Source organism: Anastrepha obliqua, chromosome 1 (assembly GCF_027943255.1).
Source record: "Anastrepha obliqua isolate idAnaObli1 chromosome 1, idAnaObli1_1.0, whole genome shotgun sequence".
In the NCBI taxonomy this organism is placed as follows: domain Eukaryota; kingdom Metazoa; phylum Arthropoda; class Insecta; order Diptera; family Tephritidae; genus Anastrepha; species Anastrepha obliqua.
Window position 1 is genome coordinate 65,626,479 of NC_072892.1, and position 25,866 is coordinate 65,652,344.

Below are 25,866 nucleotides of genomic sequence, written 5' to 3' on the forward strand. Positions count from 1 at the left end.
TCAGGTGAAGTCTTTTTTGTAATTTTCAATGTCTACTTCTATGGGGTTTCTGCAATGTTTTCAGCTTTTAGTAAATTTATCTTTTTTCTGTTTTTCCGTTATTTTGTTATTTTCAATTTCACATTTCATATTTTATATTTCATTTTGAGCAGCCGAATCATTTTTAATTTCACAAATAAATTTTCAAAATCAATAATATATGTATGTATGTAAGTAAGTATATTATCAGCTAAGCAAATATGATTGGTTTGTATGTATTTTTATTTAGAGTTCACAATTATTTTGAGCTAAGCCGAAATAAACTTTCGCGCATACATGAGTACACACGTTTTGCAGATATTAATCAACGTAATCGATAAGAAGGTAAAATACAATATTATTTAATATAAGCACTAACGGCAATAGTAGTGGTAATAATGGTAATAATAATCGCAATCGAAATAGAAATAAAAATAAAATTAATTAGCATAATTAGAATTATATCACCCTGTATATGTTGAAGTTCATAAAAATTATAGTACAGTTATCATTTATCGCTTTCTATGTATGCATGTAGCAGCTTTTGTATGAACAACTGCTTCTATTCTGTTCCTTTTTTATTATTAGCTCTTTCATTTGTTTTTTTTTTTTGTTTTCTCTTTTTCTTTATTACAGCACTAATCGCCATTACAAAGTTATTATTGTACATTTATATTGAAATGATATTAGGCGACATTGACATGCAGTTATGTATATATAAATATTTAGTATGTACATATATATATATACATATACATGCATATATAATTATTATTCTTCTTCTTTTTTTTTGTTTAAATTATGAAGGTAGCATTGTTACAGTGTTGTTTTTATAATTTTTATGTTTAAATACATATATAAAAAAGCTTATATTTATAAAACTAGCACTATTTTGGCTATGTAGCGCGTGGTTTTGTAGATTTTATTCTTTCTCCACTTTTCTTTGTGCATTTGGTTATTTAATAAAAAAAAAGTGTAGATACATGAAAATGTTTTTCTTTTTTATTACCAGAGAATAGTGCAACACAATATTTTAACAGCAAAAAAAAATCTATTTTCAATAAAATCAAAAAAGTCACTAAACTACATAACAAAACATTTTAATTGAAAAACATAAAAAATGTCAGGTTAAAGTTGAATATGAATAAATTTTTACATTCGTACAAGTTTTTTGTTTCACATTTACGTCTGCCGTTTTAAGCACTTTGTATGGGGAAATAATTTTGTATATTACTTTTGTTAATTTTTTGCATATTTTGCCACGCTAACAAGCTGAAGTTTTCGGCGGTTTGGCCCCCTACACACAGTGGTGCGTTGTCAGATAAAGGTTACCGTAAATGAAAAAAAAAAAAAAAACATATAATAATAATAATAATCGTGCATGCGAAATGTGCCATGGAAAATGCCAAAGAAACGGTTGATGCCCTAGAAAAACATGCCTTATGATGCGGTGGGATATGAAAGCAGAAAAGTATGCGTGAAATCTCCTACTACAGCCAAAGGATAAACGAAATTGGTGCTCATCAAGGATATGCACTGCTTCCTTTGGTTTTTTGCGAAGATTACCAGAAGAATTGAGCTATGATGCTCAAGTAAAGTTTGTACTTATAAAACGAAAAACAATGTTGTTTCTAAAAAATGTGTTTTTCATTAAAAAAATGCTTTTCTTAAAAAAAAAGATTTTCTTAAAACAACAAATGCTTTTCTTAAAAACAATGTGTTTTCTTTCATATAAAAATGTTTTTCTTTTGTTTTCTTTAAAAAACAATTTCTGGTGCTCAAGTAGAGTGTGTACGAGAATTTTTTTCTTTGAAAAAAGAAAAAATGTTTTCATTAAAAAAAATTCTTTAAAAAAGAAAAAAAATGTTTTTGTTTTTTCAATAAAAGCAATGTTTCTTCTTCAAAATAAATGTTTTCTTCTTAAAAAGATGTTTTTTTTTTAATAAAAAATGTTTTTTCTTTAAACAAATAGTTGTTCCATTAAAAAGATAAACAATTTTTCTTAAAAAAAACTTAAAAATGTGTTTTCATACAAAAAATAGTTCTTTCATTAAAAAAATTAAGAATTTTTCGTAAAAAAAACCAAAAAAAAATTTTGTTTTTTTATTAAATTAAATTAAAAAAAAAAAATTACTTAAAAACAATAAACAATTTTTCTTTAAAACAACTTAAAAATGTTTTTTCATAAAAAATAGTTCTTTCATTAAAAAAATTAAGAATTTTTCGTAAAAAAAACCAAAAAAAAATTTTGTTTTTTTATTAAATTAAATTAAAAAAAAAATTACTTAAAAACAATAAACAATTTTTCTTTAAAACAACTTAAAAATGTTTTTTCATAAAAAAATAGTTCTTTCATTAAAAAAATTAACAATTTTTCGTAAAAAAACCACCACACAAAATTGTTTTTTTTTTTTATTAAATTAAAAGGATTTCTGAAACTAAAAATTTCTTAAAAAATTGTCTTTCAAAAACAAAGAAAATATTTCGTAAAAAAATATTTTTTCTTAAAAAGCAAAAATTAAAATGTTGAAGGCACTGAACTGAAAGAACAATCACTACGCTGATAGCAAACATTAAATAAACTCGTACTCGTATTGTCCATCCATTTCTCATAAATTCAATGCCAGCAAGAAACCACCGTTATAAAACCCGTAAGTGTGCATTTGTATACCAAATTTAAAAAAAAAAATAAATATAAATAGAAAAAAAATTAATAAAAAAAAATTAATATTAAACTTCTTGAATTATTGATTTTGATATGAACCAAGGCGCATTCATTAGAGCAACAGCAATGTTTTGTACGATTGTTTGTCACGGCAAAGTATTGGCAAAGTAGCAAACAAATAATGAATTTGCGGCTGACAGTCACATGGACATGGCAAAGGAAAAAAAATCAAATTAACTGATTACCGATACCACCTTTAATAGATTCGCTTTGATATGCACTGAAAAGAGGGTGAACATTTTTTTCACTATCAATAAATCTCATGAAATTCTGAGTTTTTAGGTACAAAACTTGACATATTTGGCAAAAAGTAAGTGCCTTTTTTTATTTTTTCTTAACAACAACAACAAGTTATTATTAGCCATATGTGTTGCATTTATTATATTTCTTTTCAGTTAATATTTTTGGAGAAAATTTTGCATTAATCAATAACGCGCAACTGTCGTTGGTAGCCCTTATCTGAGCACTAACTGTATATCCTTACCTATAGAAGTGAGTATAAGTATAAGTGCAAACAAATCAAACATAAAACGTGAAACAATACCAGCCCAATTAAACAAAAACAAAAACTTTGAAAAATAATTCATTAATAAAAGTTAAAGTATTTTTGTGTTTATAAACTACAACATTATTAGAAAAAAAAACGCTTAGTAGATTATACATATAACATGATTCATATAGTGCATACGTACGTAAGTTTGTATGTAGGTAAAAATATTTTTTAACATTTAAAATTTTTGCTCACACAATTTCTACGAAAATTTCTAATTACTAAGCGCCTAAAAGTACACCAGCACTCATTTTCGTGTTTTTGTATGTTTTTTGTATCCAAAACTCTCAATTATCAGTTTTTTTCACTTTAACAACTACAATTCATTTTTGCTTCCCTAAGTCACTATAACTTTTTTATCGTTTATAGTTTTGTTATTTTTGTTTTCGCATATTTATGTATATATATTATATGTTTATTAATTTTTCGTATTCTATGTATGTATATATATAGGTTTATATGTATATAGCATTTCTTCATATCATCAAAGTAAACAAATTAAAAATCCTTATAACATAGGCAGGTATAACTGGTAGCTCATTGTTCATTATCCACCTCATCCAACCGGAACAACAATAGTTTCTCTTGTTTTTCGTTTTCTCTTTTTTTCATTCTCAATTTTTTACGTTTGCTTTTCACTCTATAACATTATCACTTAAGAGCTAAGAACAAAACATAACATAACTGTGGCCTCTTTCGACAACTTTTGACAATTTTTCGTTAACATAAAAAATATCGCATGCTTGCGAATTGCCTGCATTCAGCGTCTGCTCTCTTCATTCTTAACGGCAATGAGTGAGTGCTCTTTGCGTATATAAATTTGATTTGCCGTATTCTGTGTTTTAACTGTTTTTATCAGCTCTCTTTTACTTCCTTCACAACTTTTCGCTCTGTTTATTTAGGCTTCTTTCGCAAAAAAATGTGTTTTCCTTTTTTATCATTCCCTCCCTTCGACAAGCAAATCTCTTCGTACTCTTCATCCCTCTATTAATTGTTCCATCATTCATTATTCGCTCCATTTTTTCGTACTCTTCTTTTCATTCTCACTTTTGAGCCTCCAATATTTTTTATTAAAAACTATTCACATCTTCCGTTCTTCTTTCCTCTTTTGCCTCGACCCTATGAATGCCTTAGATCCTCTAGTCCACCATTTGGTACACCACTTTTCACATTCTCCAGCACTTTGTTGACGAAGTCTGTGGTGTCGCCAGCTATACGTAGACCAGCTATAAATAAAAAAACAAATTAAGTATTAAAAACAAAACTTCAAAAAAAGGCTGTTTATGAATTCAAGCGGACGACGGTCTTGGTCTCCCATAATGGCGACCGCCGTAGACCAACTCGCCTTGTGTGTACACTAGGCCGGGTCGATTTGTGGGGAGGCAAAAAAATCGCTCATTGCTCTGTGAAAATCATATTCTAGGGATCAAAATAAGAAACTTTGCCGAAGGAACCATACCTCTAAAACGAATTCTGATATCCCCCAATTTGGGTCGAACTTTTTAGTTTCTTTTCTCATGTAAAGGCCAAAAATGGTGATATTTTGAAATGATTGTATGGGGAACCCCCAGGGGAGTTCCAGGGGGTGTGCCACTGGCATGGGTGGATCGGCCATCCAAAGTTAGTGGGGGTCGGTCATACATTTGGACTCGATTGGAGCACTCTAAATGGGTCAAAGTGGGATTTTTCGTTCGACCCAAATTGGGGGACATCAGAATTCCTTTTTGAGGTATGGTTCCTTCGACAAAGTTTCTTATTTTGATCCCTAGAATACGATTTTCACAGGGCAATGAGCGATTTTTAAATCGACCCGCCCTTTGGCGCGTACACCCTTTCTGGGGGTGTGGCCCAGCTCCTTCTCCTATTTGTGGCGTGCGTCTTGATGCTGTTCACAAATGGAGGGGCGTACAGTTTCAAGCCGACTCCGAACGGCAGATATTTTGCATGAGGAGCTTTTTCATGGCAGAAATATACTCAGAGGTTTGCCATTGTCTGCTGAGGGGTGACCGTTTTTAGAAAAAACTTTTTCTTCATTTTGGTGCTTCACCGAAATTCGAGCCTACGTTCTCTCTGAATTCCGAATGGTAACTACCTAAGAAGTCGGTTTTGGACAGAAATCTTATACAAGGTGGCTCAAAATTAATCACCCTTTCGGAAGATTTATAATTTTTGTAAATGAACTAGACAACTGCAGTGTACAAACAGACAGACAGTGGAGCGTCTGTCAAGCTCAATGAAGGTCAAAATAAATATTTCCCTTCGGAGGGTGGCATCCTTTCGCCTCTCGTTTGACTGCGAGGTGCGGCCCCAGAATCAACTCGAACAAAACGAAACTGGTGATATTTACCAGAATATATAAACCTCCACCATTTAGACTTCCCAAATTAAATAACCATGTTCTCCCGCTTTCATCGGAAGTTAGATATCTTGGAGTGAAACTTGACTCCAAACTCCATTGGAAGCTACACATTGAAAATCAGGTAAAGAAGGGCAGTATAGCCTGCAATTCCTGCAAATCTATGTTCGGCAAAAATTGGGGGCTCAAGCCACACGTCGCTCTTTGGACGCACAACGTAGTGGTTCTGCCAAATTTTAACGTGTTTTTACTACAACGAAAATCTCATTACTAGAAATTTTAAACTTCATACAAATTTAAAAAAATTCAACAAATTTCCCTCAAAATTTCGAAATTTTTTGAGGCGCATTTAATTTTTTGTATAATAAATTACATGTTTGAAAGGGCTCAACAATTACGATGACTTTTGATGATGATGAAATTTTTTGTTGCTGACGATACTGAGTGTTTTCATCCATAAAAAAATTTTACGTATTCGTTATATGGAAAAAAATGCATAGCATCGTCAGCAAAAAAATTATTCTAAAATTTAAAGGACTGCGTACTCGAAATTTTTCTAAAAATTCTGATTAAAGTTTGAAATTTTGGTAAACATGATTTTTGTTGTAGTCTTTGCAATATGCCGGGCTACTATTGAACACAGGTGTAAATATAAGAAGAGCAATAAAAGGCCGACCGAGAAAAGAAGCAGACTTTAAGATGCTGTATTAAGGGGTACCGGTGGTTTAGAATTTTCAAAAAATCGATTTTTTTGTTTTGATATTTCGAAAGTATGGACTTTTAAGAATATAATGTCAAATTTTTGGAAGGATATTCCCAGTGTTTTCGATTCTACAGCTTTTTTAGCAGGTAGAGTCGGAATCGGCACGCGGCGGCATCAATGGTCGCATTTAAATCGTCAAAACTTTAAACTCAATTATCTCAAAATTACTTTTTTCGGCCTGGTGTTGTCAAAAAAAAAAAAAAATACTCAACCGAATTGTCTGAAATATGTTGTTCACAACACCAATGGCTATCGCCCGTACTGGCATCATATTAATATTTCAATTATTTCGTATTTTTTTTATTAAAAAACTGAAAAAAAAAACGATTTTTAGAGTGTCAAATTCAAAACCGCACCATTTTGTGAATGTTTTTTTTATTCCAGTAGCGGGACATAGTTACAGTTATACTGATTAATAAATTTTTTGGTTTTTGGTTGTTTCAGATAGATAGAAGAGCCAAAATGGACAACATCGTCCAGGTCCAATTTTTCGGAGGGTCAACTTCAGCTCCATTTTTTAAATTATTAAAATTAAAAAAAAATTGTTTTTCATTTTGTATGAAGTAAAATAAAAGACCTAAAAAATTTAAATATCGTTTTTTTTTTATTATTATTTATTATTTTATTTATTTGAAAAAAAAAAAAAAAAAATTATTAAAAAAAAAATTCTACACAACCCCAAATATTATATATGCCATGATCGCGTTTTTTCACTTTCAGGTTAAAACGCTTCAGTCACAAGAGCAATCACCATATCGAAAACCTTTCCAAAACTATATTCTGGCTTCTTCTTAATTGGCGCGATAACCGCTTACGCGATTTTGGTCGAGTTTAACAAAGCGCGCCAGTCGTTTCTCACGATTCTGGCTTCTACTTATAGCAAAAACTATTCGCTTAATTTTGTCGGCCGATGTTATTTACGAGAAACTAAAATGTAAAGCTCGTTCTTTGACTCTAATTGTGTTCAAAATTACAATATTCTCAAATGAATCAGAGCAGCAAAGACCATTACGGCCTTAATGTTCCCACGACAGCCGATTCCACGTAACCGAAACAACCCGGATTTATATCCGGCCAAGGACAGCCACTTCAGCAGCATTCCGTGTGTACGAGTATGTATGGAGAATGTTTGTGCTGCTACAACAACTATATTAACTAAGGGAACATATCTGTCTCTTTTTTCTTATAGTCAGCGTAAGAGAGATAACTTGGAATACAAGAATAGTGGCAGTCAATTTTAGTAGAAAAAAAATTTGCAATGGAAGCTTTCACAAGACCAGTGTCAATTTTTACAAATTTAAGTGAGAGGACTAAGAGTCAGCGGTGTATTAAGATCGGAGCTCGAAGCACCGAATACGAAAAAGGGTAAAGTGATCAAGAACCGCACAAGTAACGAGCCATTTGAAGTGTGAAACTCAAGTGCGATAAGTTCAAAACACGAGAAGGATGCACTTCAAGAAACCTCAGGCAGCAGTCAACGGTCGTTACGCTCGCTTGAGTTTGAGGCTTCTTGGGCGTTTAAAGACCCAATCAATAAGTAAGAATAAAAAATAATCAAGTTTTAGATTATTATTTTTGAAACAATACTTACTTTGTGCCGTTTTGTAGATCTGTTCGATACGCTGGTCGACCGCTTCGTTGTGCTCGCTATTATTTGGATTTTGGTATTTGAGCGCCAGAGCTTGTTTCAGTTCGAAAATGCCATTAAGTAAACGTTCTAGAGAGGCGAGAGAAATTAATGTAAATGATAAAAAATATAGATAGTTGTAGTGGAATGAAGATGCATCTAAACTTTAGCTACACGCTCCTCTAACCGGTCACTTACTATGTTCAATTTCCAGTCCAAAAAGTTTTATTTTATTCGCTTCATGCTGTGCCTTCTTTTTGAGCCGGCAGGCACGTGAAGCCAATTTATTTTTCTCCTTGCGCGATTTGGGTCGCACATTGAAAGGCAATTCAGACACTGGCGTCATATCGTTGATGGTGCGACTCAGCTTGTCCAGCTCCTTGCCGATGATGTGTAGTTTGCGTGGATTTGGAGTGAGATCATTGCCATCACCCTTACGCGCTTTGCCGCTGTGCTGTACATCGAAAAAAAAGAACAAAAACAATCAGTGCGTGCCACATAATTAAACAACTACAATTCACAGCATCTTTCCATTTGATGGCGAGACAATGGAACTGCAGTTGAGTTCGACGACGCAATTGGTTGTATTTACTTTAAATACCTTGATACCACGCACGGAACAATTCGGGCTAAACACCGGATCGGTGGCCTCGTTCAAGACGTGCGGATCCTCAAGACGCGCCTGGAATACGAGTCGCTTGCCTTTAGGTCCTTTCGCTTGCACATTGTACTGCCAAAAGTAGCGCTCCTTGCCTTTGCTGCTGGACAAATGTCCGGTTATAGTAGTGCGTGAATCGTCGTCATTATCAGAGCCTGAGAGAAAAATAAAAAATGCAAAAAAGGTTTAATGTTTTCTAACAACTCAGCGCACTCAGTGTGTTTACCATCGCTCGACAAATCATCATAATTGTCGCTATTGTAATCTGTTGATGCATCGTCATCATCGTCCTGAGAGAAATCAATGCCATCGGGTGACAACACACTGCCAGTGCTTAGCGACGAGAATGATTCAGCCTCGGCCAGCGAGCCAGTGGACAGCAAATGCTGTCTAGGTTCACGTCGCTTCCAAATGTTTTCGAGTCCGAGATGTGTGGGCGCCGATGAGGATAGGCGCGATATGGATGTATCACCCTGACCCTGGAACGACTTGTGCACCGATCCTGCAGTGCTGCCGCCACCACCAGTGGTGCTGCCAAAACCGCTGCTACTGCCACCGCTACTAGGGCTGAGCGCGTTGCCTGAGAGTAGCAGATGACTATTGGCCGGCACCGATTGGCCCAACAGTCCAACGCTGCCATTGCTGCTACCACGATCGGGAGACATGGAGAAGCCCTTCTTTTGCATTTGCAGCATATTGCGCGATTTGACTTGCTGATATTGTGAGCGATTGGCATGTGGCGGTGGTGGTGTAATGGAATTTAGCTGAAGTGGCGAATGCGAATGCTGTGAGGATAGAGGAAAAGGGATGTTAATATAATAAATTATTTTGAAAAGGTCAGGATTTTGCAGAATTCCAAGGCTTTCTTCCAAAAACAAACAAAAATTTACAAAAACGGGAATGCATCCAATAGATGAATGTGGGCAGAAGAAATGTACATCTAAAAGAAGAATGCATCTAAAGCCTAATAGTTTATACTGCGAGTACGCAAAAATTACTAATCACACGACCGCTACCTATACGTCCAAAAGATGAAGACATCAGAAATGGAAATGGAATCAGGGTATAGACGATTTAATATTGTTCGATAAATACTGAAGAATATGGTCATTTAAAATGCATGCACAACAAAAAATTAGTACGTCTAAAGGACGAATAAAGTAAATAAAACTTATATAGTGATCACAAAAATTTATTACTTGGAATTAATTAATCAAATATAGGACTTCGTACTTTTTTCATAACAATAAGTGACTTAATCCAAAAGACGTATAGGTTGTGAGATGAAAAATTAAACGGATTTTTAACGAAGGGGTATCCAACTTAAAAATTAAAATTGATGTTATGTATTTACGGCGCAAGGATGAACAGGTTTGAAGTTCAAAGACATCCAAAGGATGTATATTAAATTGTTGCATATATAGTTCGGTAAAAAGTTTCAGAAAATAAACATTTCATCGAATGATAAATAAATACTTTGAGTTCAACGCGAACGCATACGAGATTAATACATCTAAAAAATGAACATTTCGAGAGATGATGCTGTATGCTAGAAGTCCGAAACAAACAAGGAAACTTCCAAAGCTATGACTAACTAATGGGTGCATAATACGTTCAAAAGATGAATACGTCCTAAAAATGTACACGTATAGAGGATGAATACTTCCAAAGGATGAATGCTCTATGAATTAATATACAACTACTAGAAATTCGAAAAAAACTTTCAAAAGAAGAATATTGGAGGAACTCTTAAAGGTAAGATTTACTACTGGGCCTACCATACGTTCAAAAGAGGAATACATCCTACATCCTAAAGTTGTATAGGTCTAGGGGATGAATACTTCCAAAGTGTGAATGCTGTATACATTAATACACAACTACTAGAAATTCGAAGAAAACTTTTAAAAGGCGAACATTGTTCATATAGTACGAGGTCCGAGTATAATTCCAGAACTTTGAAATAACGGAACCAAGTTTTTGAGTGTATTTTCGCGGTTTCGTTTCCAAAATCCAAAGTCGAACGCATTATGGAGGTGGCGCAAAATTAATCCCCTCTTCGGAAGATTCTCATCACTCAAATAATTTTTATTTTTATTTTTTATTTAGTAAAAAAGTTATTCAAAAACAAAATTGGATGATTAATTTTGCGCCAGCTTATATAAATTTAAATTTTAAACTTACCTGACTCCCCGGCGAGAACGAATTCGAGCCAGAGCTGCTCAGCTGATGCTGTTGCTGCTGCTGCTGCTTATTTGGTGTGCTATGGTAGATTTCATATGGACTAGATGAGTTGTGGAGGTTATGGTGTGTGTGTATGGCCCCACCAGCGCTATTACTGTGCTGTAAACGTGGATGTTGCTGTTGTTGCTGCTGCTGTGCCGTTTGCAGCTGAGTTAACTGTTGTTGCTGCTGCCGTTGTTGCTCTTGCTGTTGTTGCTTATGCAGCTGCAATAGCTCCATTGGTGGCCCACCGCTGGGCGAGGCCTGTGGACTATTCAATTGCTGCAAATTGTTAGAATTATTGTTTTGCTGCGGTGATAAAATGAAATCATTGTGTCCACCACCACTAATGGCACCCGGCAAAAGTTCATCAAAATTGTCAATCCCATCCAGGAAATTTTCATCTGGTATATCACCAAATCCAGCAGCTTGTATTTCAGCCTTATCAATGGGAAATATATAGTCATCCTCCAGCGTGAACGGCTCATGCTTGGTGATTATGGCATTGCTAATATCACTCCACATTGCGCTTGAATTCGGCGTGCCAGTGACGTCGAAGAGCAAAGAATTGTTACCATCATTACCAGATCGTATGCTGTCGTTCAAGCCCAGCAGCGTGTTGGCAGAATCAGCGGTTCCAACGCTGTCCACTATGCTATTGCTGCCGCTGTTGCTGATCGGTGAAGCGTCTGGCGCATAGAAGGACGAGGAAATGTTGCCGTTGGATATGATGCTATGCAGTGGCGAAGCATCGCCTAAGCTGACATCTTGCAATAATGTCGGTGACAGCGAGGCGGCATCCAATGAGGCCACATCCAAACCATAGTCGGAGAAATCAACGAAAAGACGAGGCTGTGAATGCTGCAAAGACTGTTGTGGTTGATGCTGCTGTTGTTGCTGTTGCTGCTGCTGCTGTTGGTTGTTCTGTTGTGTCGACATCATGACAGAAAGTTGGTGATGGTGATTATGATTGTTGGTGAGGTGATGGTGCAAGGGACTTGGACTGGGATGATGATGGGAATCGTGTTCTTGCGTCCAAGGATTATGACTTTGATTGGGGTTATTACTGCGCGGTATACTGATGGCGTTGGTCAGCATCACATTACTGCTACCGCTGATGCTGCCGCCACTACCACGGTTGGTGCTGCTGGCGAAAATCTGCTGCTGCTGCTGCTGCTGCGGATGCGCCTGTGTTGGTTGATTGTTTGGCGTATTAGCGTTCGAGTTCGAATTCGAATTCGAAAGGTAATTGGAATTGGGACTGGAGTTGGAACTGGAATTGAAGGTGGTATTCACATTCAGCTGCTGCAGTGGGCTAAGTGCGGGCAGCGCTGATGTGCCGAAGAGTAGACTGGAACTGTTGCTGTTGCTCAGAGCCAACGAGAAGAGATCACACTTGAGTGGATTGCTGCTGTTGGACGAGGTGTCGAATAGATCGGTCGACATGGAAAATAGTTGATTCTCGGTCATTTTATGACAAGTGCTGATAGTATTGCGGCAGCTGGTGCCTCTCTGCTGCTGCCCGTACGCTGCTATCAAACTAAATAGCTGATGCGCTAACTGGCGCAAAGCCGACTTGGAGCTGATAGTCGATATGTGCAGCAATTAATTGCGCACCGCCGTTGTTGGCTTCAGTTAAATTTTTAAAGTGGAGGTGGCGCTGTCGATAGCGCTGGCGCAGGCGCCGACACCACGGCACGTGGTCGGAAATAAACTCCTACAACTGCTCGATTGTCTGCAAAAAAAGAAAGGAAAACCTGAGCTTAGTGGGGAGATCAAATTTAAAAATAAAATGCATTTATGGGGGTGAAGAATTTGTACATGAATAAAATATAAGCAAAACAGAAATATTAAAAATTAAGGCAGTTTATTAAAAATATTATTGTATAATATATTAGATAAGAAGGAAAAAAATAAATAAAACGGGGAAAAAATTCGATATAAATTATAAGATTTAAAAATAAAATAAAAAAAGGAAAAATAATAAATAAAAACTCTAAATAAAAATAAAATTAAAAATGAAATTAAAAAGTCAATAAACGGCAAAAAAAGGAAAAATAATAATAAATACTCGAAATAAAATAAATGATAAAATAAAACAATAAAAATATGAAAATTTAAGATAAACAAAAATTCAAAATATAATCAAAAAAATTTAAAAACCCTAAATAAAAATAAAATAACAAAATAAATAAATATTCGAATTATAAATTAAATAAATAATAATTAAAAAAAGAAAAACAATAAAAAATATATAAAAAGAAATGAATGATAAAAATAACGCTCGTGCCACACTATCAATTTTGTCTTTCCACTTTTGTCCGCCTATTGCTTGTCAAAAGTCATCAAAATTGAAAGGCATTACGTAGGCCTTCAATTTGAGAAGAAATGCAAATATCAAGAAAAGAACAACAAATTGAAGTCAAAATTGAAACCCACTCAAAAAAGTTAAATTCAGTCATGAAGTAATAAAATAAGAGTGTGTTAGTGAAAACATGTGAGTGTATTAAAAATTGAAAGGGAAAATTGCGTAACCACCCACTATAAATAAAAAAACATATGACGCACAAAAAAAAAAATAAATACATAATAATAATAAAATAAAACAAAAGATAATAATAAAAGATAATACAAAATAAAATAAGTTAAATTTAAACAAAATAAAATTATAAAATATTTGTTAATAAAAAATAAAATAAAATAAAATAAAATAAAATAAATTAAAACTAAATAATGTAAATGGAAAGAAAATAAACAAAATATTAAATATTTGATTAATACAAAATGAAATAAAATAAATTAAAATTAAAAAAATAGTAAAAAAATAAAAAGAAGTAATGTAACGAAAGTCGACTCGCTCTTCTAGGCTCTCCAACAATTGACAATCTTTCAGTACTCTCGGACCTGAAAATCGAATCTCTCATCAAATTTTCGAAACGAATTAATATCTTTGACCAAAATCTACAATAAAAATCTCGGTTAGGTGGGGAAATCATTTAAAATAATGAGCTCTAGGGCAACACAACGGACCCAACTTGCGGTCTATGTGGCGCTCCGATGCGGGGTCACCCTTAAACCAACCAACCAATGTAACGAAATATAATATAAAAAAAAAACTAAAATTAAATAAAGTAAACTGAAAGGAAATAAAAAAATCAATATTTGATTCATAAAAAATGAAATAAAATATAATAATTTGAAATATAAAATTAAATAGCATAAATTGAAATTAAATAAATAAGAAAAGTAATAAAATAAAATTAAAAATAGTAAACACTTAAATAAAATATTATATTGTATAAAAACTAGAAATAAAATAAATTTAAATTAAATAAAACAAATTAAAATAAATAAAATAAAATAAATTATTTTATATTTAACTAATAAAAAATTAAATGAAATAAAAATAATATTAAATAGAGTAGATAAAAAATTTAAAGTAATAAATAAAAATTTGCATCAAATAAAATAAATGAGGACAATAAAATACAATAAAAATAAAAATTTTAAATAAGAAAAAAATAAAGTAAAATACACTAGAATACAACAAAATAAAATTAACAAATTTTTAATTTAATTACTTGAAATGAAGAGGAAACCAATTAAATAAAGACAAATAAGAAATAAAGTAAAATAAGCTAAAAATTAAGTTAAAATAAACAAAAATCAAATTTTCTAAAATTTAATAAAAATTGTAGAACTGACTGAAATTGAAATTAAATAAAAAATTACTGAAATCGTAGTTCTATTACACCTAAGTTTTTAAGAAACAAAGATTTATAAAGTTAACTTAACCTTCGCAGTTTGGACGCTTAGCCTTAGAATTAAAAATCCATAGTAACTGGTATGCCAGACAAGGCGTGACAAAATCAAGTTCATTAAGTACGCAAATCGCGCGCATAACTGAGCTTAATTACAAATAAACATTAAAAATGTCACAATGAATTACAGTTATTTTATTTTCACTCTTTGGCAAATTGACGCTGCTGTTTTATTATCAGACGTAAACCGCATCACAATTTTTCAGTTTCTACAATTCACTTCCGAGAAAATGCCAGCCTATTTATGAGTTTCATTGAAATTTTCTTACCTGCCCGATTAACGTTATTCTCGAAATATTATTCGGGCTCATTTTCTAAGCATATGGAGTACACTTATATACATATAATTTTCAAAACAATAATCTATATTTAAATGCCTTTAAAGAGTTTTGTGAAATCGGCATTAATTTGTATTTACAAAAATAAAAGTCAACACGGCATACCGCACCAAAACGTGAGGATAAACAAAACTGCATACAATGAATGTCAATACCTATATCAGTTCGATTAGAGGAAATACTATACAACATTAAGTGCAAGTCATTTGTGCAATTCATTGCATGAGAATTGCATTATTTGCAATTATTTTTCTGCTCATTTTTCTATTCCACAGTCACACTGATAAGAAAGCTCTCCATGTATAGGGGACTTGCGTAATTTTTCATATTTTGATGGCTGATAGAATAAACAAACAAACAATTCAGACAATAAGCTTGTTGAGTGTAGCAGCGTGGGGCAAAGTGCGCGCAAAAACAATTTGTAAACAAGTTGAAAAGTGTACTCGCAAAACGTGGCTGCATCGCGTATTGACAAACAGGTACGAAGAATTGCCAACTATGTTTTACTCTCAATAGCGGTGCTGATAAAACCGAACATCGCGAAGCGTGCGAGAGAGAGAGATGGAATCATAGATTATAGAAGCCTGAGTGGGTGTTAGAAGCAAATTAAAAATAAATAAGCGAACGTAAATAAATTAAATGGAAATGTTATTGAAATTGGTTGGCAAATACTCGAGATGCCACATGCCAATGCAGCGAGTAATCGCAAAAACAAATTGACGCACATAGTTGCATACAGACATTCGAGTATCAAAAAATGCCAACACGTGTCAAAACAGTGAGGCGTGCACATGCATCTGTATGTATGTAAACACAACTTTGTAATGCATTTCTCAGCGCGTTTACCACTGCAATTCGACGCCCCGCGTTTTATATAAAACAACAATAACGAAAGAAGCATAAGTTAAAATAAAATCTACACATTGTTGTCGTTTAGCGACGAGAGGTAGGAAAAAGATAGAGTATAATAGGAAAATAATGTGTAAGAATTAATGGAAAGACAAAATTTCATTAAAAAATAAATAAAATTGCACAAAATAAAAATTAAGTAAAAAAAAAAAATATAACAAAATAACAAAAAAATTTAAAACGTATTAAAAAAAAATAAAATTTTAAAAATAAAATAAAAAGTATATAAATAATAAAAAAAAAAATAAAGTAAAATAAAAAATACACAAAAAAAATGCATATTAACTGAAATAGAAAAATACAGTAAAATAAAATTAAAATAAAAAATGAAATATACAAAAATAAAAATAAACGAAGAAAAATTAAAAATAAAAAAAAATTATAATAACATGAAATAAAAATTATGTAAAATAAAATAAGATAAGACAAAATAAAATAAAATAAAATTAGATAAAAAGTAGACACAACAATTAGATAAAAAAACGTAAATCAAAAGCACCAAACTACCACAAAGAATGTAATAGAATAAAACAACAAAAAATAAAATAAAAAAGAATATAATAAATAATACAAATAATACAAAATGATTGAAATAGAAAAATATAGTAAAAGAAGTTAAAATAAAATAAAAAAATTAAAGAAATATACAAAAATTAAAATAAACGAAAAAAATAAAATAAAACGAAATTTAAATAAAAACTAAAAAATTCAAATAATATAAAATAAATCTTTGTGAAATAAAACTATGATAAATAATATACAAACAAACGAAAATTAAATTAAAAACACGTAAAAAATCAACCGAACTACCACAAAAAATGGAATAGATTCATACAAAATTAAATAGAATAAATATAACAAAAATAACAAATTAAAAATTAAATACAAAATAAATATTACAAAAACCACAAATTAAAAATTAAATACAAAATAAATATTAAAAAAAAAATTAAAAAAATAAATAATTGGCGCGTACACCCTTTTTGGGCGTTTAGCCGAGCTCCTCCTGGTATTTGTGGTGTGCGCCTTGATGTTGTTCCACAAATGGAGGGACCTACAGTTTCAAGCCGACTCCGAACGGCAGATATTTTTATGAAGAGCTTTTTCATGGCAGAAATTCACTCGGAGGTTTGCCATTGCCTGCCGAGGGGCGACTGCTATTAGAAAAATGTTTTTATTAATTTTGTTTACACAGAGATTCGAACCTAAGTTCTCTCTGTGAATTTCGAATGGTAGTCGCGCACCAACCCATTCGGCTACGGCGGCCGCAAAATAAATATTACAAAAAATAAATCTAAAAAAATTGAAAACAAAATGTTAAACAAAATAACAGGAGTTAAAGATTATGTACAATAAAATAAGGTATATTATTTCACCCTTAAAATACCACAACAATTTTTTTTATATTAACTGAAGAAGAAAAATACAGTAAAATGATATATGTGAACCAAATTCAAATATAACAAATATTGAAAAAAATAAAAATATTAAAATAAAAGAAAAACTATAAATAAAAGAATAAACGAAAAAGCACAAAATAAAAAATGGAAGTACCATGAAATAAAAAGTATGTAAAATAAAATAAAATAAGGCAAGAAAAGTAATATAAAATAAAATAAAATAGAATAAAGGAATAAAGTAAAAAAAATAACCACAAAAAATTGAATAGAATAAAACAAAATAAAAAACTTAAATAGAATAATTAAAACATAAATGTAATAAAAAATTAAATATAATTATAACTACATAAAATAAATTAAAATTTAAACAAAAACGTAATGTTAAGTAAAATAACAAGCGGAAGTATGCGCTATCTGGTATGCTGCGAAAACTCTCTTAGAAAATAGAATATCACTAGAGGATATCCGCTTTTTCACCGACAGTCAAGCGGCCGTTCGAGCACTCAGCTCCTCTTATACCCACTCAGATGTGGTTCGATCCTGTCTCTTATCTCTTAACGAGATAAGTGTTCAGAATTCTGTCCAAGTTATCTGGATACCGGGTCACAGTGGATTCGAAGGTAACTGCAAAGCTGATGAGCTCGCACGAGCTGGAGCTACGCAATCAAATGTTAGTAACTTACCCACAATCCACATTCCGCTCTCAACATGTAAAATGCTCATCGATGGAGAATTTCACAGCATTGCTGATCGGAGGTGGCGAGTGGAAACTACTTGCGTTACGACCAGACAAATCTGGCCATCCTACAATCTGAAACAGACAAAAACCCTTATAAGTCTTTCGAAACACGAACTAAGGCATAACATCTCTTATCACCGGCCACTGCCTTTTGGGCACTCACGCACGTCGGCTCGGGGTTCCTCAAAACGACCTGTGCAGATACTGCGAGGGCGAAGATGAGGAAGTATCGAGCAGACATTTGCTGTGCAGTTGTCCGGGTCTAGCCAGAAGTCGACTCGCTCTTCTAGGCTCTCCAACAATTGACAATCTTTCAGCACTCTCGGACCTGAAAATCGAATCTCTCATCAAATTTTCGAAACGAATTAATATCTTTGACCAAAATCTACAATAAAAATCTCGGTTAGGTGGGGAAATCATTTAAAATAATGAGCTCTAGGGCAACACAACGGACCCAACTTGCGGTCTATGTGGCACTCCGATGCGGGGTCACCCTTAAACCAACCAACCAACCAACCAAGTAAAATAACATAAGAAAAAAATTATGTACAATAAAATAAAGTAAAATAATATAAAATAAAATATGTATTAAAAATAATTGTTTTATTAAATAAAAAAAAGTACAGTAACGTGATATATGTAAAAAATTACAATAAAAAAATAAATAAAGTAAAAATAAAAACAATAAAAGAAGAAAATTAAGAAAAAATAAATAAATAAAAATAGAAATAAAAAAAATTTAAATTAAAAAAAATCAAAATAAATAAATATAGAAATTAAAAAAAAATAAATAAATAAATAACAAAAGAACTTAAAAAAAATATTAATAAAAAAATTATTAAAAAATATATATACATAGTATAATAGGATTAAATAGCATTAAACTAAGGCGACGATGCGCGCCACAAACTGAAGGAGAAGTTTGGCAATTTCCAATACGAAAATCTTTCATATTTAATGGATCAATTGAAACTAACATCTCTAAATAAATATCTCTCGCAGTTAAATAAATAAAAAAAAAAATTATAAAATAAGAATAAATTAAAAGAAAAATTAATAAAAAAAAATAGATAAATAAAAAAATAAAAATAATTTAAAAGAAAAATTAGTAAAAAATAAATTAATAAAAAAATAATAATAAATTAAAATAATAATTAATAAAAAAATAAAAAAATAAATAAATAAATAAAGAAAATAAAAAAATATAGAAATTAAAAAAAATTAATAAAAACATTATTAAAGAAAATATATATACTATATAGTATAATAGAATTAAATTTCATTAAACTGTTTGCGCGCCGCAATATCTCTGCAAGCTATGTGCGCTGAATACCGCAAAAAAATATTCTTTTTACATCACAGTTTTACTATAAGTAAAAATAATACAACACAATCAGTATATTTTTCGATAACATCCAGGCATGTTGTTGTAAAGAAAAAATATGGACGGTTAAAAAGAAATTCAAAACGTTTAACTCTACCACGACGATACGAATAGTACCGTTTAACTGAATGACATTTCAGTTACAATAAATTTATTAACTAAAAATATACTGTTTTTATTGTGTCTACTATTGTTAGTTGTTATTGTTTGTGTATATGTACATCTATTGCAATCCTCTAAGTGGCGCTTGGCACTCACTGCCCCCAACATTTACATACATACACACATATACAAACACAACTACACATTGGTGTAATTGTTAATCAGGGCTGCTCTGTACTCTGCACATGTACGTAGATATGTATCTACGTATGCATGTACGTGCATACTAATTCATATCAACCATCTAATTGTCCGTTCATCATACGCCCCAGAACTCTCAGACAAGTTTTATTGCCGTCTACCTTTCGATGCCAAACATACATACATACGTGTCTGGTATAAGTCTGTATGACTGTGGGTGTTCTTGCACCGTTAATGAATATGATTTTGTTTTGTTTGTTGTTTTCGTTTTTGCACGCCGCCTGCAATGCAACGAATGCATATTTTTCGCGCGCATTCATTCGCATTTTTTCCGACGATTTGATTCGATCGTGAGTTGGTTTTACTTCGCTCTACATTTATTGTTGTTTACTCCGTTATGTGCCCACAATAGAAGGTCGGCGTTTGCATTTATTCACTTTTCTCTCTAACTGTCTCTCCCTCTCTCTCTCTCTCGCGTTTTTTTTCTCTCCCGAGTCTACCCTTTGCATTTCTTGATTTTTATTTATTCGGTTTTTGTTGTTATTATAGTTTCAGCGACATTGCGCGTGATTTTAGTCTCCATTTTTGCAATTCATTAGATTTTATGTTTACATTTTACTTTGCAACAACGGTACTTAACAGTTCAAAATTATTGAAATGCAGTACAGGGTGTCTATCTTAAAGCGAAGTACAGTTTGTAAAAAAGCATATAAATATTTTATGTGTTTCTGTTAAAAAAAAATCCAATATTCTCTATAAATAGCATCCCTAACTAAAAACAATAATAGCATCCCTAATACAAAATGTCTTTTGTAAATCTGCACAGGAAACAATCCGATACTTAAATTTTAGACACATGATGTGTTCCGCAGTTCTATGTAAAAAGCAACAGAGAAGTTTTTCGTGGAAAATCTCAACCTTCTAAACGTGAGTTGATGATTACGACACGCCATCCAGACATCAGACGAATGAGTGCATAGCTCCGCATGAACCAAGACGAAAAAACACGTCGTTTTCAGTCAAAAAAGACAGCGATGCACATCACGAATTTTTGCCAGAAGGTCAGACAGTTAATAAATACTATTATTTGGGCGCTATGAGACGTTTACGTGAAGCAATTCGCAAAAAAAGAAAAGATTTGTGGGAAAACAACAACGGTGGATTTTGCACCGTCGCACAGTGCCATCATTATCTGCGTTTTTTTTTTTTTTTTTTTTACAAAGAACAAAACGAATACCATCCAACAGCCATCGAATTTATCTAATACGACTTCCTGTGTTTATTTTCCTGTTTAAGCGAATCAAACGCGGGGAACGCGTTTTAACAGCCGAAAGGAAGTAATGGAAAAATCGAAGCCGCCGCTGATGGCTATACCGAAAATAGCGTCCAGAAATGTTTCCAGAGCTGATACGAATGGAAGGGATGGCATGAGTCATTTGGTATCACAAAAGGCCCAACTAAAGGCCTCGGCAGTCTATCAGCCGTCAGTTCAACCTAACTTAACCTAAGATTGCGCAAAAAAGTATGTATAAAAACAAATTTTTTTGATTTCGTTGTTGTTATACGAGGCGAGAAAAAAGGGTGTGTCAGCAATCACCAATAGCCGCACGCTTAACTCATAACCGCAACACATACATACATACATGTAAATATAAGCGTTAGTTCTACTTTTCTAGAATTTTATATATGTATGCGCGTATGTGTGTACATATATCAATGTATTCGTTTTATAGGGTCTATTTAAGAGTGCTAACACGACGATTAATTATTTTGCGGATGTCTACAAAATATTATTGCCATTGCGAATTCGCTTATTAAATTCCCTCGCTTACCCCCTACCGAGCGAAATGATATATGAGCAGAACTACTTAGAAATAATTGACTTTTAAATACCGCAAATTATTATGCAACGAAAAATATTATTCTTATATGTAAACAAATGTGTTTATTGTATATGCGAGGTGTGCTCAAAAAGTAAGGTGGCTTTTTATTTTCTCGAGAAATATTCATTTACGCGTCCATATGTCGTGGGTCATATTCGAAGTAATCCGCTATGCAGTCAAATAACGCACTTGCGTCAGCGCTTTTTCTCATTCTCGAAGCACTACTGATGCACCCTTATTGGTTGTTACTTGGGCTCTTCCAGCCATATGGTTTTAATCTCCTCAATTATGGCAAATTCGTGATCTTTCAAGAGGCTTTTCACTTTTTTCAACAAGAAACAGTCAGAGTGGCTCAAGATCGGTGAATACGGGAGCTGAGGCATGATTTCGGTGTTGTTTTTGGTAATTGATCAATTTTTTCGATAGCAGAAAATCTCCAAGTAGACCAAAAAAGGTTCAGCTTTTGCATCTGTCAAAGAGAAACATTTCATACAACAAAGGGTGATCAGATGGGGGGTAACTTTCCCAATAGCGTGTTTTTGATAGATAACGCGTAATTGTCAAACTAAATACGCCATTTTTTTCGGTATTCATTGACATTTCATCATGGAAAGACTTATGCTTAAACAACGTTTACAAATTGTAAAATTTTATTACGAAAATCTACGCTCTATGAGAAGTGTTCATCGCGCGCACAAGCCATTTATGGTGTACAAACGAACGCATTATTCGGCAAACCATCGGCAAAATTGAGAATAACTTTACATTATTGGATGATACTCCATCGATTAGAAGTGAAGACTCGGAGTAATCGATTCGGCGATTTTACGCAAAGGTCTGAGTTTGAAAGGGCTAGAGGAATCATCGGCCCTCACTTCTTCAAAGTCGAGGTTGACGCCAATGTAACAGTGTATGGCGAACGATATTGCGCCATAATAAACGACTTTTTGATGCAAGCTGCCCGTGAAACAATGGATTTACTGCGTCGTCGTTTTGATGTGCAATTTATCTCACGTCTGAGACCAGTGGATTGGCCACCAAGATCGTGTGATATCACACCTTTGGACTTTTATTTGTGTGTTAAGTCTAAAGGATTTGTGGATAATTCAGCTGTGATTGAGGCATTGGAAGCCAACATTACTAAAGTTTTTCACAATATACACACCGAAGTCCTCCATCATTTAGCGCGTTATACAAAATTGGTGTTTACGGATTGCCGAATTACGGTCCAGTTGTGGTCAATATTCGAATGGGATTATCTTTAAAAAATAAATGTCATGAATGGTTCGACACAAAAATAAAAAAGTTTGCCCAATCAATTTCAATTTCCGTTGTTTTATTTGAATTTGTAATCAGAGGCCTCTAAATTGAATCAGATACCTCTAGTTGAAACTGTGAACATTTGCACCAGTACAACGATACAAAAAAAAAATCGACAGTAGAATCTAAGTTGCTCGCAAAATTTTAAAGAGTCACCTTACTCCTTAAGCCCACCTCGTACAAACGTACATGTGTGTGTGTGTAAATATGTTATGAATACAGAAACAATAACAAACTACTAAAAATACAGATTTAGTTATGTAAATACATATATACATATATAAATATTCATCCAAGCATTGACCAACAGACGTCAATAAAAGTATGTATCTACATGTTACGAGTACAAGTGTGAGTGTGCGCGTGTAGTTTGTTGTTTCCTTTTAGCAGTCGCGCGCGCTACCGACATTGATTACGTTTACCCTTCGTCGCATGCGGCTATGGCGCCCCTAGGAATTTGGCACAGTTTTACACGAATTGACGTCGATAAGTCAGATGTGGCGCGCAGCACCCCACTAGACTAGTCGCAGCTGCTGCTACACCTTGCAATGATTGGCTGCCAGTCAAACACTCAAAAATAAATAGAACATAAATAAATTTATCCTGCGCGAAAATTTCTAGATCCATTACTGTTGACATAGAAAGGAAGCGAGGTGTTCTCGAATGTTGATACTTCGTAGGTATTTAAAGTAAATGAGCTGACGTACCTGTTATCTTAAGGCTGTAGTGCAGTGTGTAAAGGCTAAGAAGTGTGGCTGCCCAGGCTGGATAGGTGTGGAAAGTCGTATATGGGGGAACCCCTACTCAGCGGCGTTACTATAGTGGATATTTAGTGTTTAGTAGCAAAAATATATCTACATATCTGGAAACCACGTTTATTCAAAAACAAAATGGATGATTAATTTTGTGCCACCTTGTATACGTATATATGTATATATGAATATGTATTTGGAAAGTAAGTCCCTTTCCTACTGGGTGTATTTATGTGTATCCCACGGGCGATTATTTTTTTATTTTAATTTTTATTTCGTGCTATTTTTGCACTATTTTTATTGTTGTGATTATAATAGTATTTTTCTCATTTAGTTGTTTTTATTTTGAAAATGCGTCCTACCTAATCTTTGACGTCTGTTGTTTTGAAATATTTTTAGTTGATTTGTGTTTAGCATAATTTTTTTCATACCCAGTATATAAATTTTTCATACACACACACATACACACACATATATTTTTATGCAAATACGATTCACATACACTTTTACGCATTTTATAACCTGGTTGTTTACAATTTCTTTACCATTCTTAAACAGCTTTTAATTACGTTCAAGCACTTGCCTTCAATTCACACCGCAACTACCAGCCCTTAAAATTTGTTGCTTTTTTCATTATTTGCTAAGCTATTCACTTGCTTGACTTGATTATCAGTCACGATCAATTGTCTGGCCTGTCAGCTTCTTGACCGGTTCGGCTGTGAAATTTTTCCAGAATTACTCTGACGTGATCTGTTTATAACAAAACAACTACAAAGCAATTAGAACCGCAACGGTTAGGCGGGCTCTCCCCACATACCGTTGAGGCGCGCAGCAACCATCACCCACAACCAATCGCATCATGAAATATAGAAATTCATATTTATCAACACAAAAGCGAGATTTTTATTCCAAGAATACATACATACACACATAGGTATTCGTATTAGTCATATATTTCGAATAAAAATTTTGATATTAGCGGAAGCATGCAAAAAAAACATCGGAATTAAAAAATGTTTTACATTTTAAGGCTGTAGGCAGAATAAAAAATAAATAAATGAAATAAAAATGTCTCGGAAAAATCTTAAGATTTACATGAAATAGAATTTATTACTTTGCAATACCTCCGAAATTCGAGATTTTTAGAATGAAAATTATTTAAAAAAAAAAATATTTTTATAAAAACATATTATATATAAAAAAAATAATAAAAAAAAACTATTTATTATATTTTTATAAAAACTTATTAAAAAAAATTATTTAAAAAAAAATTATTATATTTTTATGAAAAATTTTTAAAAATAAAATTAAATTTATTTAAAAAGAAAATTATTTTTATAAAAATTATTAGAAATAAATATTTTTTTTTAAATATTCTACAATAATAAAAATTTACTTTGTATTTTTAAGGAAAATCTGTTTTTTTTTCAAGTTTACCAAGTTTTTTCGAATTTAGACTTGTAAATTGGAACTATATTTTATCACCCTTTTCAGTTTTTGGGAAACCAGACCAATTTTTTTTTAATTTTGTTTGTGTAAATAGCACTACTTAAAGACTGTTTCCAAACTTAAACATTTTTATAAAGACATTTTGATATTTTAAGAAATAATATATAATATTTTTATTTAATGATATATTTTTTGAAATAATATTTTTATAAACAAACTAATTTTTAAAAATTGAGTAATTTTTATAAAAGAAATTTTATAAAAAAATAATTAAAAACAAATTCTCTTAACATCAAAAAGTCTGTGCAAAAATTATTTTTTATAAAAAAATTAATTCATTTTAATAAAAACATAATTAAAAAAAACGTTTCTTAAAACGTCAAAATAAAAAAAATAAAAATTAAAAAAACGTTTTTATCAAAATATCAAAAATATGTACCTACACAAATTATTTTTTATAAAAAAGTTAATTAATTTTAGTAAGAAAATAATTAAAAAAAAAATCTTAAAACCATGAAAAATTCTGAATAAAACTTCATTTTCATAAAACAATTTATTAATTTTCATAAAAAAATAATTTAAAAAAAATATTTCCCAAACATAAAATTAAAAAAAAAATTAATTTTTATGAAACAATTAAATAATTTTTAT

The 25,866-nt window shown here is 32.2% G+C and overlaps 1 protein-coding gene across 1 annotated transcript; it reads right to left on the bottom strand.

Moving 5' to 3' along the window:
• Window positions 1-2,726: 2,726 nt before the first annotated feature.
• LOC129236188 (protein CREBRF homolog) lies at window positions 2,727-12,469 on the bottom strand. The gene is made up of 6 exons (XM_054870425.1): window positions 10,879-12,469; window positions 8,924-9,482; window positions 8,632-8,852; window positions 8,238-8,493; window positions 8,004-8,129; window positions 2,727-4,519 (listed from the first exon to the last, which is right to left on the bottom strand). Exons 1-6 carry the CDS (start codon window positions 12,385-12,387, stop codon window positions 4,413-4,415), a joined length of 2,778 nt encoding a protein of 925 aa, XP_054726400.1. The 5' UTR covers window positions 12,388-12,469; the 3' UTR covers window positions 2,727-4,412.
• Between the last annotated feature and the right edge of the window lie 13,397 nt (window positions 12,470-25,866).

Excerpts from the sequence above, each read along its gene's own strand:
- LOC129236188 (XM_054870425.1), bottom strand. The coding sequence starts at position 12,387 with ATGACCGAGAATCAACTATTTTCCATGTCGACCGATCTATTCGACACC. Across the intron at positions 8,494-8,631 it reads GTGGTATCAAGGTATTTAAA|CACAGCGGCAAAGCGCGTAA; the intron begins GTAAATACAACC and ends TTCGATGTACAG. Across the intron at positions 8,130-8,237 it reads TGGACTGGAAATTGAACATA|AACGTTTACTTAATGGCATT; the intron begins GTAAGTGACCGG and ends TCGCCTCTCTAG.